At 42.9% G+C, this 18,491-nt stretch overlaps 1 protein-coding gene across 6 annotated transcripts in view; it reads left to right on the forward strand.

Annotated features, from left to right (window-relative positions):
- The window catches only part of CSPP1 (centrosome and spindle pole associated protein 1), a 67,055-nt gene that overhangs the window by 22,481 nt on the left and 26,083 nt on the right, over positions 1-18,491 (forward strand). For all 6 annotated transcript variants that reach the window (XR_014492322.1, XM_083361201.1, XM_083361202.1 and 3 more), the window contains 5 exons: positions 89-146; positions 3,762-3,946; positions 5,637-5,758; positions 17,915-17,993; positions 18,196-18,316. Coding sequence is in view for 5 of the 6 variants with exons in the window: in XM_083361201.1 (XP_083217327.1) it covers positions 89-146; positions 3,762-3,946; positions 5,637-5,758; positions 17,915-17,993; positions 18,196-18,316 (565 nt within the window). In the remaining variant the exon portion in view is untranslated. The remainder of the gene's footprint in view (positions 1-88; positions 147-3,761; positions 3,947-5,636; positions 5,759-17,914; positions 17,994-18,195; positions 18,317-18,491) is intronic.

The following is an 18,491-nucleotide window of genomic DNA, read 5'->3' on the forward strand; positions in this document are numbered from 1 at the left end:
CTTGAATTATCTTAGATAAATAAAATATCTCAAGCTAACGTGTATTAATCCTCAGTGAATGTGTGTTTCTCCCTCTTTATTTTAATAGGGAAAAGGAGCTTGAACGCTCTGTTGCTCCATCGGGAATTGTAGACCCTGAGAAAAAGGTGAATTAATTATTCAGTTTTTTTCCAAGTCTAAACAACTGATTTAAAGTCTGTATGAGAGTGTATGAGAGCCCTATTTTAAATACCTACCGGTACCTAGATTGCTCCGTCTCATATTAGAAGATTAACAGGACTGCTTAACCACAACTTTCTATTCTGATCATGTTATGGAGGGATTGTTATTCAAAGAAGATATTTCTATCTAGCAATTCAAATTCTAGTCAGTTGTGAATGGAAATAAATTGCAATAGAAGTGGATTTCTATAATTCAGCAATATAAGAAGGTAATAAGATTTTTTTTCTTTACCAAGCAACAGACAAGGTTTAAATCAACCTCAATATAACTTTAAAAGTTTGCACAAGGCCCACAGTATATGTTAATGACTCCTTAAAATAGCTCAATCTTTTCTGGGACTGTCACTTTACACAACTGTAAAGTGACCCCTCCCCCCAATAAAAAGAAAAAGAAAAAAAGATATATTTGGTTCAAGGAGTTGCAGGTTGGTTCTTTGTGTACATTCACAGGCATCTGAGTCACTTTTTGTTTCAGAATCGAAAGGAATTTTTATGGAAAATTACTGTTTTTAACATTGTAAATGAAGCTTATGGTCTGCACTGTTTAAAGTTATATATCGGATGGGCATATTTTTCAGCAAGAGGTCACACTTATTTTTATTTTATTTTTTAAAATTAGGATTCTGAGGGCTGAAGGAGATATGAGAATGGCAACAGTGATGTTACTGGATGGCATGCGCTTAAGCATTTGGGATTTTGGAGAAGGGTTGAGAGAGATTTAAGGCATGATTTGTGCATTAAGCCAATAAAACTTACAAAGGCAATATATTTTTAGGCTCTAGAAATGTTGTAGAAGTGAGCAGTTCATGAAAAGACACCCATAAACTCCCCTGAGCTGGAACTGGTCTGTAAGGGAGAATTGGCTAAAATTCCTCTGAGCCAATGTGCAGGAAATATTGGAAATATTTAGTGGCAGGTATTATTGCTTAAAGGGGGCATATGAGTTACTGAAAGCAAAGGATCATGTACTTTTGCCACATGAAAATATGTAGCTTCGGATCAATGTCTTCAAATAAATGAACAGATATAATGCTTTTGACTCATTTGTTTAATTAACCAGTGGAACAGGTTGCCTTCAGAAGTTGTAGGGGCTTCATCACTGGAGGTTCTTAAGAAAAGACATGGGTCTCCTGCTTGAGCAAGGGGTTGTACTAGATCCCCAACTCCCGGTCCATGGACCAGTACTGGGCCACGGCATGCCAGCAACTGGTCCGCACAAACAAGCAAAGCCCCATTCATGGGATCCAGGCAGCATACAAAACCACACACCCTCTGGTTCACGGAAAAACCTCTCTCCACAGAACCGGTCCCTGGTACCCAAAAGATTGGGGACCTCTGGACTAGAAGACCTCCAATGTCCCTTCCAGCTCTATTCTCTAGTCTGATTGAATTGAGTTTTTTATAGTTTTAGGACTTGTGTCGAAAACAATCATGTTTTAGGTCATATTTATGCAGAAATACTGAACATTCAAAAGTGTTCACAAAGCTATAGCCATCACTGTATGTAAATTGTAGTATTTTTGATATTTAGTTTCTGTTTCCTCATCCCACCCAATCCATGTCTGCTATAAGCTTGTTGTTTAGTAAAATATCATATATATAAATGTCATAAATTCTGACTAGATGGTGCTCTGTTACATCATTAATAGTGTCATTATGTAATGGAATCTATTTTTTAAAGAAAGAATAAGCTATATTGCCTTATCAAAAATAGCTATAATCTTCAGGTATATTAATTTGATGATTATTGGCAAATGGATTATTGAACTGTGGGTCACGATAATCTTCTGGAAATACCCTTGTTCTCAGTGATATGTATCCACAAGAGGTAGATCATATGACTATCTTGGTACATTGGATGCAGTATAGTTACTTTGGAAAATGTATGGTGGGACAATCTCTCAAAATAAGCTATGTAGGTATAGCTAATATCTTAAGGAAAAAAATGCATTAATAATGAATTATTTATTTATTTATTTATTTTAATCCCATTTATATCCCGCCCTTCTCCGAAGACTCAGGGCGGCTTACAATTTAAGCACAAACCAATGTGCTTAGCAATTAGTTTTCTGAAAGCTGATAATTTACATAATTTAAGCACATTCTACCTACTTGGGTATTTTCCTTATTTAAAAATGTGGTCTGGTTAAATAAAGACTACTTAAGAAAATTGAAATCATTTTTTAAATTTATTTCTCAACTGAGATTTAGAGAATTACCATTGTTTTAATATACATAGATACAGTCCAATGAAATAAGGATACCATAACATAGAGGAAGCATTTGTTACGTATTTAATTAAAGAGTTTTAAAGTACCAATGTATGTTTGTCTTTTGAGTTATCCCATTCTATTTCCTAAATTTTACCAACTCCAACTTTTGAACTTACAGTATACATGTCTAACTCAGAAATAAATCTGACTAAATTCAGTAGAATTCAATCCAGATAATACGTTACATAAGACTGTATTCTGAATTGGCAAAATGGGAAACAAAGGGTGCTTTTAAAAATGTTCTTCAATTCTAACCAAAATATCTTTTAAGACACTCCATTAAATAAGTGTTTTTATAGTATTGAAACCAACTATGCAACCTTATAAATGTGTAACAACTTGAATGTAACAATTTATGTGTTCTGTGGAGTTCTATAGTTGTGTACTAACAGTATTGTACATATATTGTATAGTGTATATGCATTATTGTATACAGCCTAATCTTTTTTTCTTTGTACATAATTCCTCTTTTGAAGTATGTTTTTAAAGCCTAGCATCCAGTCTTTTTTTGCTGTGCTCTGCTCCTTATAAACACCAAATGCTATTCATAACAAGTATTTTGCAACCTGATAATGTGCATTGGAAGCTAAGGCCCTCCAGACTGAGAAGAGGCTTCTGCTCATTAAGGTGACACCCTTGTGCTTTCAGCAGAAAAAGAAAAGCCAGTTATCTTTTTTTGCTTGTGCCAATATTTTAGTTGAAAGGAGGAATAGAAGATGATGGCAAATGGGGAATAATTTTGTTACCATGCAGGATTACTTTGATTGGGTAAGAAGACAAGGTGGACACACTTTTTACATCTAGGTGTCACATTAGGTTTTGCATATCTCGTCGTTAGATGCTTTCTTCCACTAAAGAGAAAATGCAATATTGGGTACTTACCACGAAAGCTCCTTTTGATTTGTTATGATGGAGGTATTTTAATCACATTCTAGTCAGATTAGCTGACTTTACAGTATATGCCAACAATGTTCCACTGCTTAGTTTTTTTTATACAAACTAATATACTACACAGGTTGCATTTTATTATGTCATTTTATTTGTCTGAAGTTTACCCACCAGGGAGGAGGAGGAATCATATAACATAGAATCCTGTATTGAAAGTTCTGTATTTTCCCTCTGAGTAGTATGATGAGATTACTTATGGTGGCTGCAAGTAGAATGAGACTTCATGGTTAGTGTTCATGCAACCTTAATGTTCCTAGACCTGAAACAATTTGGGTAACTTAAGAAACTAAGCAATAAATAAATCAACTTTCTTTCGTAGCCCAACAGACTAATGGGATTAAAGACACATATATCAGAGGAGAAAATTCCACCTGAAAGGCCAAGACCAGCTTTCCATACTCCTTCTCCTGGAATTACTTCTATATCTGCACCTCCTGTGTCGCCAGTGAATGAAAATTTTCATAGAGGCTTGTCCAGTGCTCTTGGAGAAGTGTTGGCTCCCAGGTGATTTTCAGTAGTGTTTGCTTGTTCGCTTTAAAATTGGGTAATGGTTAGAAATGGGAATGGGTTTTGCCCAGAAACCTCATCTTCACATTGCTGCTTTTTGGTGACCAATTAACGGAAGAGGTTTTTGGTTAATCCTACTTTTTCAATATATGCAGATTGAGAAGATATAATTAACTAGGGTTAGAAAAACATTAATTTCTCAAAACATGTGGACCCTTTTTGAAGAAGATGATTTCTGCATGCTTGACACTAGGAATGAAGCAGTGTTAAAAGGACAAAATGTCTAGGAACCTGGGCATTGAGTTAGATTTGTGTATTTGAAGTGGACCATTCCATTAAACCCATATAGAAAAATGAGTAATGGCTTCCTTTGTAGGCAATGCTTTCAAAGAAAAAAAATGGGTGAAAGTGGTATTCTGTCTGTCTTTTAATGTGAAGTTGTGACTTGGGTAACCATCAACAGGTTTAAATTAGGGTTTCCATATGTTCATTTTATAAATCTCATGTATTTTACATTAAATTTAGTTAACTACAGATCACTTTCTTGTAGATTTTGTTCTAGATTGGATTGCACTACATTGATTCGGATTGCTTCATGCCAAAGAAATGAATGTCTCTTACACACATTTTCTTGGAATCTCATGCCATAAATAAATATCAAAGGTTAGATTAGAGTGGAACAAGCTGTTTCAAATAGCACTTCAGTTTAATATCTTCTTGCAATAATTTATTCAATCTCTAACTTATTGAGATGAGTCATGTGTGTAATACAATTTTGGGATAAATGATATGAATAAGTAAATGCTTTAAATTCCATTTCAATTAATCATAAGCTAAACATCCAGTCATTTAAAGTTTTAAGAATAGAATATATTCTTTTTCTAAAGGATACTTACATCTTCATACATCTGAAAATGATAGCATACAAATGTCTAGGACATTTTTGGACATTTACCAGATTATTAGGATTTGCAAGAAAAAATATTTCAGATTAAAACATCTCCCCGTGTAATTTCAAGAAATGTGTGAAACTTTTTTCTATAGTATTTGTTTCTATAGTATTTTGTCATTTACAGTATAAGTTATAGCAATTGTAATTTTCCTATATTTCATTAAAATTATAATTGTAAAATCTGCCTACTTCGTCTTCCATCTGTTTTTCGAATTTCCAGAATAGTTCTGGTGTATGTAACTACACTATTCTTTTCCCCACATTTTTCACTTAAATGTTTATGTTCTAACATTGCCTTTTTCATATGTACTTCTCAAGAGTTTAAGCATCTGCATTTTCCTTGATTAATTTCAAAAACATTTCTATTTTTGAATATGGCTATTTGATCCATTAATAATTATTGGAAATATTTTTATTTGTTCCAGGAGGTCAGTTATTACTTAATTTTATTGAAAAATAGCTGCTGCTTAATCAAGTGCTTGATCTTTTGTATTATTTCTCTTAATAACTTCCTGCCCCAGACAGAAGCACAACTAAGTTAGTAGAGTAAATTGGACAAAGTGATCCTAGCCATGCTTCTATTTTCTCTTCTAACAGTAATGACAAATCTGGAAAAATCCCCAACACCAATTTATTTGTTCAGGGATAGTGCAACCTCAACTAGAGCTAACTGCAACTGATGTTTTTGAATGAGCTGTACCATTTTAAAAAGTTGCCTCATCTTTTTTTGTCTAGAATTGCCCCCGTTCCACCACCCCTTCCACCACCAATTTTGACTGATAATTATAGAACTCCATATGATGATGCCTACTACTTCTATGGCACCAGAAATCCTTTGGATCCCAGCCTCGCATATTGTAAGTTTTATTTTATTATATTCTTTAGAGTAATAAGATATAGCTTGTCTTTCATGGATAAATGTTACTGAATTGAGGGATGGTGATGAATTACGGAAATATAGAAATGCAAGTTGGGTACGAAAATTCCCAAGCAGTGCTTAAAGGTAAAGGTTCCCCCCGCACATGCGTGCTAGTCGTTTCCGACTCTAGGCTCATCTCCATTTCAAAGCCAAAGAGCCAGCGCTTGTCCAAGGACATCTCTGTGGTCATGTGGCCGGCATGACTAGACGCCAGAGGCGCACGGAATGCTGTTACCTTCCCACCGTAGTGGTCCCTATTTTTCTACTTGCATTTTTACGTGCTTTCGAACTGCTAGGTTGGCAGAAGCTGGGACGAGTAACAGGCGCTCACTCTGTTACGCAGCACTCGGGATTCGACCCGCCAAACTGCCGACCTTCTGATTGACAAGCTCAGCGTCCTAACCCACTGAACCACCGTGTCCCTTACCTCATCTCAAATTTTGTAGCGGCTTTGATGATAATTCTTCCAGCTCTCTCTTTTACCCTCTTTCTTCCCACCCCATCAAAAGTAAATAGAAGAAAAACAGCTGTTTTAAGCTGTTCCTCTATTTAAAATTATTTCTGCCAGTGTGCCTTGTGGGAAGTATATATTTTTTTCTTCTGATTGATTTTACCTGGAGGAATTAAAAATAATATAGGGAGTCCTTGGGTTATGATGGCAACCGGGACCAGGATTGCTGTCACTAAGTTGTAAAGTGTGACATTGTCACTGCATTACTTAGCTAACAATCATAATTCCAATTAGCTAACAATCGTAATCCTAACGTAACCTCAGGACGCACAGGTTGTTAAGCAGGAAGTGGCAGAAGTCCCAGATAATGAGCATGAGTGCAGTCAGGGAGGCAGGGGAAGGGCTTGCGGTGGCTGTGTTAGGGTTTTAGAGACCTTCAGCTACTCTTTGTATGGCACATTTTAATCCCCATATATGTATTTTTGTAATCTGCCAATATCCATTTGGACCTGTGCTTAGAATCATACACATTACTGGAGATATGTTTTTAATAGTAAAGAGTGCAAGATAATAAGAACTTCAGATGTCTCTGTTACAGTGGTGTTTATGATGCAGTCTGGAATTGTACTGGCTCTTCTAATAGCTCATAGTGTTGACTCATGTTTTTCTTGTCAGTGACCACACCCAAGTCCTTCTCTGACATAGTGCTTCTAAATCCCATATCCCTCATTTCGTATGGATGCCCTACCTTTTTCCTCTTTAAATGTAACACCTTTTATTTCTCCTTGTGGAAAGATTTCTTGTTCCTCTTAATCCAGTATTCCAATTTGTCAAAATTAGATTTCAATCTCAATCTGTTTTGAGGGATGTTGAATAGTAGTTTCTAGTGTTGTATCATCTGCAGATTTGATAAGCAACTCATTAGTGTTGCTATATAGGCTATTAATTACAATATTGAATAATACTGAAACCAAGACCAGATCCCTACAGGACCACCTTGGATGTAGAGCCATTAATGCTAACACTCTTACAACCATTTGTTCAGTGACTAAAGTTACAATGGTCCTGAATAAAGGGATGTATGATCCATCCCTCCCCCCTATGGTCACAAGATCAAAATTCAGGTAGTTGAGAGTCCACAGGCACTTATCCTAAAGGGGAAAACAACTCAAGAAGCTTGGGAAATTTTGAAAAGTGAGATAATAAAGGCCCAGTCTAGTACAATGAATTACGCAAGCCCCTTCGCCACGACAAGGCAGTAATCCATGAAGGGGCTTGCGTAATTCAATGAAGCTATGAGCTATGCCGTGCAGGGCCACCCAAGACGGACAGGTCGTAGCAGAGAGTTCTGACAAAACGTGATCCACTGGAGAAGGAAATGGCAACCCACTCCAGTATCTTTGCCATGAAAACCCTATGGACAGTACCAAAAGGCAAAACGATATGACGCTGGAAGATGAGCCCCTCAGGTCGGAAGGCGTCCAATATGCTACTGGGGAAGAGCAGAGGGCTAGTACTAGTAGCGCCAGAAAGAATGAAGCGACTGGGCCAAAGCCGAAAGGACGCTCAGCTGTGGATGTGTCTGGTGGTGAAAGGAAAGTCCAATGCTGTAAAGATTTTTTCTCCATAGGAACCTGGAATGTAAGATCCATGAATCAAGGAAAACTGGACGTGGTCAAACAAGAGATGACAAGACTGAACATTGACATCTTAGGTATCAGTGAACTAAAATGGACAGGAATGGGTGAATTTAATTCAGATGACCATCAGGTATACTATTGTGGGCAAGAATCCTTCAGAAGAAATGGAGTAGCCTTCATAGTCAATAAAAGAGTAGGAAAAGCAATACTGGGATACAATCCTCAAAATGACAGAATGATCTCAGTTCGAATCCAAGGCAAACCATTCAATATCACAGTAGTCCAGGTCTATGCCCCAACCACCAGTGCTGAAGAGGATGAAATTGACCAGTTCTATGAAGCACTACAGCACCTTATAGAACTAACACCAAAAAATGATGTTCTTATCATCATGGGGGATTGGAATGCTAAAGTAGGAAGCCAAAAGATAACTGGAATAACAGGCAAGTTTGGCCTTGGAGTGCAAAATGAAGCAGGGCACAGGCTGATAGAATTCTGTCAAGAGAATACGATGGTCATAGCAAACACTCTTTTTCAACAACCCAAGAGACGGCTCTACACATGGACATCACCAGATGGTCAACACAGAAATCAGATTGACTATATGCTCTGCAGCCAAAGATGGAGAAGCTCTATACAGTCAGTAAAAACAAGACCAGGAGCTGAATGTGGCTCAGACCATGAGCTTCTCCTTGCAAAGTTTAGGCTTAAACTGAAGAAAGTAGGGAAAAGCACTAGGCCACTCAGGTATGAATTAAATCATATCCCTGTTGAATATACAGTAGAGGTGACAAATAGATTTAAGGAATTAGATCTAATAGACAGAGTGCCTGAAGAACTATGGACAGAGGTTCGCGACATTGTACAACAGGTAGCAACCAAAACCATCCCAAAGAAAAAGAAATGCAAGAAAGCAAAATGGCTGTCTGAGGAAGCTTTGCAAATAGCTGAGGAAAGGAGGGAAGCGAAAGGCAAGGGAGAAAAAGAAAGATACACCCAATTGAATGCAGAATTCCAGAGAATAGCTAGAAGAGATAAGAATGCCTTCTTAAATGAACAGTGCAAAGAAATAGAAGAAAACAATAGAATAGGGAGGACCAGAGATCTCTCCAAGAAAATTGGAGAGATGAAGGGAACGTTTAATGCAAAAATGGGCATGATAAAGGACCAAAATGGCAGGGACCTAACAGAGGCAGAAGAGATTAAGAAGAGGTGGCAAAATTACACAGAAGAACTATACAAGAATGAGCTTAACGTCCCTGATAATCACAATGAGGTGGTCACTGACCTCGAGCCAGACATCCTAGAATGTGAAGTGAAGTGGGCCTTAGAAAAGCTGAGCAACAACAAAGCTAGTGGAAGTGACAGTATTCCAGCTGAGCTATTCAAAATCCGCTGGGCTGTCCGGTCGGCGGCGGTGAAGATGGCGGCGACGGCGTGGGCGTCGGCCTGGGCGCGAGTGGCAGCCTGCACGACGATTTGTTTGGGCCGCGCTCGGCGGTGGTGGCGATGGCGGCGGCGGCCCGGCTTTGGTGGTGACAGGGACGATGATATGCTCCGGACGCTCGGGGATTCATCAGCTGGCTTTAGGGCCATTTCTGTTTGTGCCGGCGTTCTGAGACTGTCGCCCCGTTCGCGGTGGCCGGCTGCTGACTCTGGTGCCTTTGGGCTTTTGATCTTTTCGCCGGCAGCGGGACTTCCATGTGGCCCCAAGCCGCCTTGGTCCGCTTTGGTGGTGGTGTCGCCCTCGGGCCGTTTTGGCGGTGGAGAGGGTGACTATTATTACTCACCTTGGCGACGATGGTGGACCTATTCTCTTGCTTCAGGCCGCCTCTTATGGCGACGGCGTCTTCGGACCGCTTGGCTGGCGAAGAAGACGACCGGGAGTCATCTTACCGGAGCAAGGACGACATGGGGCTCCTGCATCGTGTATCATCTTTGGACTGCTTTAGCAGTGACGCTGGTGATTTAGACTACTTTTACTCTGGCCTGCCTATCCTCCTTGCCTTGGACACACTCTTTACCATCTGCCTACCTATCCTCTCCCCTCTCCCATTGGACTTTCGACATACCTGGGTATCGGCCACGGTGGGAGAGTGGCTGGACTTTTCCATCTGCAACCACATAGAGGTGGGAGCTCTATGGGTTTGCCTACCCAGAGGATATCTGGTCCACCCCCAGGAACGGAGCCTCTACCCGTTGTGAGAGAACGGGCTGCGGCCTGTCTTGGGGGCCACCCAACTGAGTGGCAGTGAAGTTGGGTGGATCCAGGTTTCTGTCATGTTCAATCCTCCCATGGACAACTAGGGATGCCTATCCTGGACTGTTTGGACTTCTATACTTATGCGGCAATATACGAGTACGCGTTTGTACGCCCTCAGGGGTGCCCCCCTCTCCTGGGTGCGACCTGCCTCCTTAAATGTTGATGACCTTGATGACGGGCCCGAGTTTTGGGTCTCTGAGAGATGGCTGGGCAGGGGCAGGGGCTATCCATGTAATTCTAGGAAGCCTCTGATTATTTTTTTATCCAAATTTTTTATAAGGTTAGGGAGCGGGGTGGGAGATAGCGGTGGTTTGGCTATGGGGGGTGGCCGATCTACCATGGTTCAGACCAGCCTTGGGTCTGATGGCACGGGGGGAGAACGGGGTGGCGTTGTCGCCGGGGCTCATGAGCGGGTCGTGGGATTTTCAATTCCCACGACGGGGAATGGCAGCAGGCGGATAGACAGGGGGCCGTATCGTTACCGGGAGGGCCGTCCCCGCTATTTGCAAGCGGTGAGGCGCTCCGACCCTCTGCTTCTTCCCCGAGGTTCCGGGAGCGAGGATGTGCAGCCTCCTGAGCTCCGGCTGGTGTACCTGAATGCCAGGTCCGTGGTTAATAAAGCTCCCCTCGTTAGGGATTTAGTTGAGGGTGAGCAGGCGGACCTGGCTTGCATCACGGAGACTTGGTTGGGCCCAGAGGGTGGGGTCCCTTTGGTTGACCTCTGCCCACCAGGCTTCCGGGTGCTGCACCGGCCAAGAGCTCAAGGTAGGGGTGGGGGAGTGGCGGTTATTATTAGGGAGACCTTATGTCCGCGGGAGACCACCGTTTCTCAGATAGTCGGGTGTGAGTCTCTCTTTGTGAGATTTGGTTCTGGGGCGCAGTTGGGTTTGCTGCTGACGTACATTTCGCCTAGTCGTGCAGCGGCAGCCCTGCCCGAGCTGCTTGATATCCTCTCAGGGTTGGTGGTTGAGTTTCCCAAACTTATAGTTTTGGGAGACTTCAATCTACCATCCCTGGGAGGCTCATCTGAGCTAGCTCGGGAGTTCATGGCTTCCATGACGGCCATGGACCTGACGCAAGTAATTTCTGAACCAACTCATGAGGGAGGCCACACTCTTGACCTGATTTTTTATCTAGACGGTGGTTGGATGATCTTGGTGGGGGCTCTCCATTTATTATGCCCCTGTCATGGACCGATCATCATCTCCTGCGGATGGTCTTCCGTTTTGCCACCCCCCGCCGTGGGGATACGGAACCAATTAGATGGTACCGTCCCAGACGCTTAATGGATCCTGATAGATTCCAAGCGGCGCTGGGGTCCCCACCTGCCTCCATTGCTCACAGCTCGGCGGATGCCTTAGTGGAAACCTGGGAAAGGGCAGCCACTGAGGCACTTGACCGGGTTGTACCCTTGCGGCCCCTGACCCGGCGCAGATCCCAGCGAGCTCCATGGTTCTCCGCAGAGCTCCGGGAGATGAAGCGTCGGAAACGGGGCCTAGAGAGCTGCTGGAGGTCGAGCCGATCCGAACCCGACCGGTTGCGGTTAAGAACCTATATTAGGTCTTATCTCGCAGCGATGAGGGTGGCGAGGTGTAATTACTTCTCTACCCTCATTGCGTCCGCAGATAATCGCCCGGCCGCCCTGTTTAGGGTGACTCGCTCGCTCCTTAATCAGGAGGTGAGGGAGGATCCCTTGCAGGGTCGTGCTGAGGAATTTAGTCAACATCTGTCGGATAAAATCGCTCGGATTCGGACCGGTTTGGACTCCAGCTGGGCAGAGTCAGGCGATCAGGACACGGACGGTCTTGTCAATGTTATCTGGGAAGAGTTTGATTCTGTGACCCCTGATGAAGTGGACAGGATTATGGGGAGGCTGAGCTCCTCCACATGTTTGTTGGATCCGTGCCCTTCCTGGCTGGTTTATGCAGCTAGGGAGAGGACACGAGGCTGGCTCCAGGCGGTTATATCTGCTTCTTTGAGTGAGGGTTATTTCCCCACCGTCTTGAAGGAGGCGGTGGTGAGACCTCTCCTCAAGAAGCCTGCCTTGGACCCAGCTGTATTGAACAACTTTCGTCCAGTCTCCAACCTTCGCTTTCTTGCGAAGGTTGTTGAGAGTGTGGTGGCGCATCAGCTCCCTCTGGTCCTGGATGAAGCGGATTATCTGGACCCCTACCAATCGGGTTTCAGGCCCGGGTACAGCACGGAGACGGCATTGGTCGCTCTGGTGAATGATCTCTGGAGGGCTCGAGACAGGGGATATTCCTCTGTCCTAGTCCTATTAGACCTCTCGGCGGCTTTCGATACCATCGACCATGGTATCTTGCTGCGGCGTCTCAGGGGATTGGGAGTGGGAGGCACGGTTCTTCGGTGGTTCTCCTCCTATCTCCTGGGACGTTCGCAGTCGGTGTTGGCAGGGGGGCAGAGATCGGCCCCTAGGTCTCTCGTTTGTGGAGTTCCTCAGGGGTCGGTTCTCTCGCCTCTCCTGTTCAACATCTACATGAAACCGCTGGGTGAGATCATTCGTGGTTTTGGAGTTGGGTATCATCAATATGCCGATGATACCCAACTTTTCTTTTCGACCCCAAACCACCCCAGTGATGCCCTCGCTGTGATGTCCCGTTGCCTGGAGGCGGTTCGGGTCTGGATGGGGAGGAACAGACTTCAGCTCAACCCTGACAAGACTGAGTGGCTGTGCATTCCGGCATCCCGGGACATTCAAAATGTTCCATCTCTTTCTATGGGGGGTGAGCTCTTACCCCCCGTGGATAGGGCTCGCAACTTGGGAGTCCTCCTAGATTCACGGCTTACCCTAGAAGATCATGTAGTGGCCGTGACTAGGGGGGCTTTTGCCCAGGTTCGCCTGGTGCGCCAGTTGCGGCCCTATCTGGACCGGGATGCCCTGTGCACGGTCACTCATGCGCTCGTGACCTCTCGCCTTGACTACTGTAATGCTCTCTACATGGGGCTTCCCTTGAAGACCACTCGGAGGCTCCAACTGGTACAGAATGCGGCCGCGAGAGTTGTCTTGGGAGTTTCCCGGTACTCCCATGTTACACCTTTGCTCCGCGAGCTGCATTGGTTACCAGTTGTCTTCCGGGTGAGGTTCAAGGTCTTGGTTATGATCTTTAAGTCCCTACATGGCATGGGTCCGGGGTACCTCGGGGACCACCTGCTGCCGGCTTCAACTCCCCTCCGCCCTGTGCGTTCCCACAGAGAGGGCCTCCTCAGGGTGCCTCCGGTCAGGGAATGCCGACTGGCGGCCCCCAGGGGGAGAGCCTTCTCTGTGGGTGCCCCGGCTTTGTGGAACCAACTGCCGGTGGAGCTCCGGACGGCATCGGACCTCCGAACTTTCCGTCGTGGTCTGAAGACCCATTTGTTTGAATTGGCTGGTCTGGCCTGATGGGGGAGCTGGGTTTTAAATTGTTATTTCAGATTGTATTATTGTTTTTTAATTGGGCATTGATTTAATCTCTGTTTTAACTTTTGTATAGTATTGTATTTTTATTTATATGCCCTGTGAACCGCCCTGAGTCCCCAGGGAGAAGGGCGGTATATAAATTAAATAAAACGTAAACGTAAAAAGACAATGCAGTAAAAGTGCTACACTCAATTTGCCAGCAAATTTGGAAAACTCAACAATGGCCACAGGATTGGAAAAGATCAGTTTACATTCCAATTCCAAAGAAAGGCAGTGCCAAAGAATGTCCAAACTATCGCACCATTGCACTCATTTCTCATGCTAGTAAAGTCATGCTTAAAATCCTACAAGCTAGACTTCAGCAGTATGTGGATCGAGAACTACCAGAAGTACAGGCAGGATTTCGAAGAGGCAGAGGAACTAGAGATCAAATTGCCAACATACGCTGGATCATGGAGAAAGCTAGGGAGTTCCAGAAAAACATCTACTTCTGCTTCATTGACTATGCTAAAGCCTTTGATTGTGTGGATCATAACAAACTGTGGCAAGTTCTTAAAGAGATGGGAGTACCAGACCATCTTATTTGTCTCTTGAGAAACCTATATGCGGGTCAAGAAGCAACAGTGAGAACTGGACACGGAACCACTGATTGGTTCAAAATTGGGAAAGGAGTCCGGCAAGGATGTATACTGTCGCCCTGCCTATTTAACTTATATGCAGAGCACATCATGAGAAAGGCAGGGCTAGATGAATCAAAAGTTGGAATTAAGATTGCCGGAAGAAATATCAACAACCTGAGATACGCAGATGATACCACTCTAATGGCAGAAAGTGAAGAAGAACTAAAGAGCCTCTTGTTGCGGGTGAAGAAGGAGAGTGCAAAACTTGGGTTGAAACTTAACATTAAGAAAACCAAGATCATGGCATCTGGCCCTCTCAATTCCTGGCAAATAGACGGGGAAGAAATGGAAGTAGTGACAGATTTTATTTTTCTGGGCTCCAAGATCATTGCAGATGGGGACTGTAGCCAAGAAATCAAAAGACGCTTGCTCCTGGGGAGGAAAGCCATGGCAAATCTAGACAGCACACTAAAATGCAGAGACATCACCCTGTCAACAAAAGTGCGTATAGTCAAGGCTATGGTCTTCCCAGTTGCAATGTATGGCAGTGAAAGTTGGACCATAAGAAAGGCTGAGCGCAAAAGAATTGAGGCCTTTGAACTGTGGTGCTGGAGAAGACTCCTGCGAGTCCCTTGGACCGCAAGGCGATCAAACCGGTCAGTCCTAGAGGAGATCAATCCTGACTGCTCTTTAGAAGGCCAGATCCTGAAGCTAAAACTCAAGTACTTTGGCCACCTAATGAGAAGGAAGGACTCACTGGAGAAGAGCCTAATGCTGGGAAAGATCGAGGGCAATAGAAGAAGGGGACGACAGAGAATGAGGTGGCTGGATGGAGTCACTGAAGCAGTAGGCGTGAGCTTAAATGGACTCCAGAAGATGGTAGAGGACAGGAAGGCCTGGAGGAATGTTGTCCATAGGGTCGCGATGGGTCGGACACGACTTCGCAGCTAACAACAACAACAACTAGTACAATACCAACAAAGAAGAAAAATAACAGCTGTCAAAGGAAACCAGCATGGCTGCATAAAGAACTCTCTGATAAATTGAAAGATAAAAAGGACAAGTATAAGAATTGGAAAGAGGGGCACATAACTAAGTCAGAATATCAGCAAATAGCCCGTGCCTGCAAAGATGAAGTGAGGATAGCTAAGGCTCAAAATGAACTAAGGCTTGCGACCAAAGTCAAAAATAACAAAAAAAGCTTCTTTCAACATATAAAAAACAAGAAAAAAGTTAAGGAAATGATTGGTCCATTAGTGGGGGAAAGTGGCAAGAAGGTGACAAGCAATAGGGAGAAAGCAGAACTATTTAATTCGTTTTTTGCATCTGTCTTTACACAAAGGGAAAAAACAGTCCAACCTACCCAAACCAGTGCCATAAAAAACAGAATAGAAACGCAAGTTAAGATAGGCAAGAAAATGGTAAGTGAGCACCTGTCCAGCCTAGACGAGTTCAAATCACCAGGACCAGATGGATTACACCCCAAGGTTCTCAAGAAATTGGCAGACGTGATCTCAGAACCACTGAACTCTATTTTTCATTGATCCTGGAGCACTGGGGAACTACCAGAGGACTGGAAGAGAGCTGATGTAGTTCCCATCTTCAAAAAAGGGAAAAAAATAGATCCAGGAAACTACAGATCTATCAGCCTGACCTCAATACCTGGGAAGATTCTGGGAAAGATAATCAAACAACAAATCAGCGAACACCTTGATGCAAACAAAGTCATCACTAAAAGTGAACATGGGTTTGTCAAAAACAGATCATGCCAGACAAATCTTATTACATTCTTTGACCAAGTGACAAAATTAGTGGACCAGAGGAACGCTGTAGATATAATTTACTTGGACTTCAGTAAGGCATTTGATAAAGTAGATCACAACCTACTACTTGATAAGATAGAAAAATGTGGGTTAGATAGACAGCATCACCACCAGATGGATTCGTAGCTGGCTGACAGGCCGTACTCAGCGTGTGGTCCTCAATGGAACCGCATCTACATGGAAGGAAGTGTGTAGTGGGGTGCCCCAGGGCTCTGTTCTGGGCCCAGTGCTCTTCAATATCTTCATTAATGATTTGGATGAGGGGATAGATGGAGAACTCATCAAATTTGCAGACGACACCAAGCTGGCAGGAATAGCCAATACTCCAGAAGATAGGCTTAAGATACTGAAGGATCTGGACAGACTCGAACACTGGGCACTATCTAACAAAATGAAATTCAATGGTGAAAAAAGTAAGGTTCTACATTTAGGCAGGAAAAATCAAATGCATAGGTATAGTATAGGTGGTACCTTGCTCAATAGTAGTAACTGTGAGAGGGATCTCGGAGTCTTAGTAGACAATCACCTCAATATGAGCCAGCAGTGTGCTGCAGCTGCCAAAAAAGCCAACACAGTGCTAGGCTGCATTAACAGAGGGATAGAATCAAGATCAAGTAGATAGAATCAAGATCAAGTGAAGTACTAATACCACTTTACAATGCTTTGGTAAGGCCACACCTGGAATACTGCATCCAGTTTTGGTCACCACGATGTAAAAAAGATGTCGAGACTCTAGAAAGGGTACAGAGAAGAGCAACCAAGATGATTAGGGGGCTGGAGGCTAAAACATATAGGGAACGGTTGCTGGAATTGGGTATGTTTAGTTTAATGAAGAGAAGGGTGAGGGGTGACATGATAGCAGTGTTCCAATATCTCAGGGGCTGCCACAAAGAAGAGGGAGTCAAGCTATTCTCCAAAGCACCTGAAAGCAGGACAAGAAGCAACGGATTGAAACTAGTCAAGGAGAGAAGCAACTTAGAACTAAGGAGAAACTTCCTGACAGTTAGAACAATTAACCAGTGGAACAACCTGCCTCCAGAGGTGGTGAATGCTCCAACACTGGAGCTTTTTAAGAAGAGACTGGACAGCCATTTGCCTGAAATGGTATAGGGTTTCCTGCCTGAGCAGGGGGTTGGACTAGATGACCTCCAAGGTCCCTTCCAACTTTATATTATTATTATTATTATTATTATTATTATTATTATTATTATTATTATTATTATTATTATTATTATTATTATTATCACAGGGTATTTCATATTCTCCCATCTCTGCCCCTGCTGATTTCTCTTCTGCCACCCTGGCTGCTGGTTGGAGCTGGATCTGGGCTTTGGCTGTAAAAAAATAAAAATGAAGCCAAAAGCAACCCCAGAGCTGTGATGCTCCAAAATGCTCATTTGTGTCACACTCCTGGACCAAGTTGGACCATGCTTTAGCTGCAGACAAAAAAAAACCCAAACAGCCACAGTATCAAAATGCCTCTTTGTGCTGCAAAAAAAAAAAGAGAGAGAGAGAGAGAGAGAGAGAGAGAGAGAGAGAGAGAGAGAGAGAGAGAGAGAGAGAGAGAGAGAGAGAGAGAGAGGGATGAAGCTTTATAGGAGTGTGCAAAGAGCATTTTGGTATGCTGAAGCTCTGGTGCTGCTTTTGACTTGAGCGTGTTGCAAAAGAGCCTTTGGTTCACTATGGCTTTGGGTTTTTTTATTGTTTTGTTTTTTACAGCCAAACCCCAACCCCAGCCTGGCTGGCAGCCATTCCAGGCATGACTCATCAACAGCAGGAACAAGAAGATGCCAAAGATGATATTTATTATTTCAGACTATGTATATTATGTTTTGCTATACATCTGAGATTTACATTTTGAATATCTTTGCTATTTTAGATGGTGCAGGCGCAGTGGGGACACAGCCTTCATCTGCACCACCACCTCTTGATACTACTCAAAAACCTCTTCTGCCCAAGTAGGTAGAAAAAAGTACAAAGTAAACAATAGTTTATATAGTTTATTTATTTCTAGATGTGAATACAGTTTTGAAATGATTGCTAGCTTTCAGAACTTAACATAATATATAAAGCTGACCACTTTTGTAGCTGACAAGATTACACAGGAAAATTATGAAAACATCACTTAAAATACACTTTGTTTAAATCATTTTGATGCAGCAATAAAATTGGAGCAAGCATTGCAAGTATTAGACCAAAAGGTTTGGGAGTATTTGCTGAGGAAAAACCAAAACCCACAAGAGAGGCTACCTTAACTTACCAGCAAGAATTACAGCAGCAGGTATGAAGCTGAAATCTGTGCAGAAATTATTTTTTATTTTGAATTGAGGCATTAATTTTTAAAGAAACTTTCATCAGAGCAAACAATATTTTCTGGTAAGTAATTTCTCATGGGTAAGCCAATTGATTTTTATATATTCTACTAAGATATTAATTTAAAATATTTACCTCAATTT

This window comes from Vipera ursinii, assembly GCF_947247035.1.
Source record: "Vipera ursinii genome assembly, chromosome: 3".
In the NCBI taxonomy this organism is placed as follows: Eukaryota; Metazoa; Chordata; class Lepidosauria; order Squamata; family Viperidae; genus Vipera; species Vipera ursinii.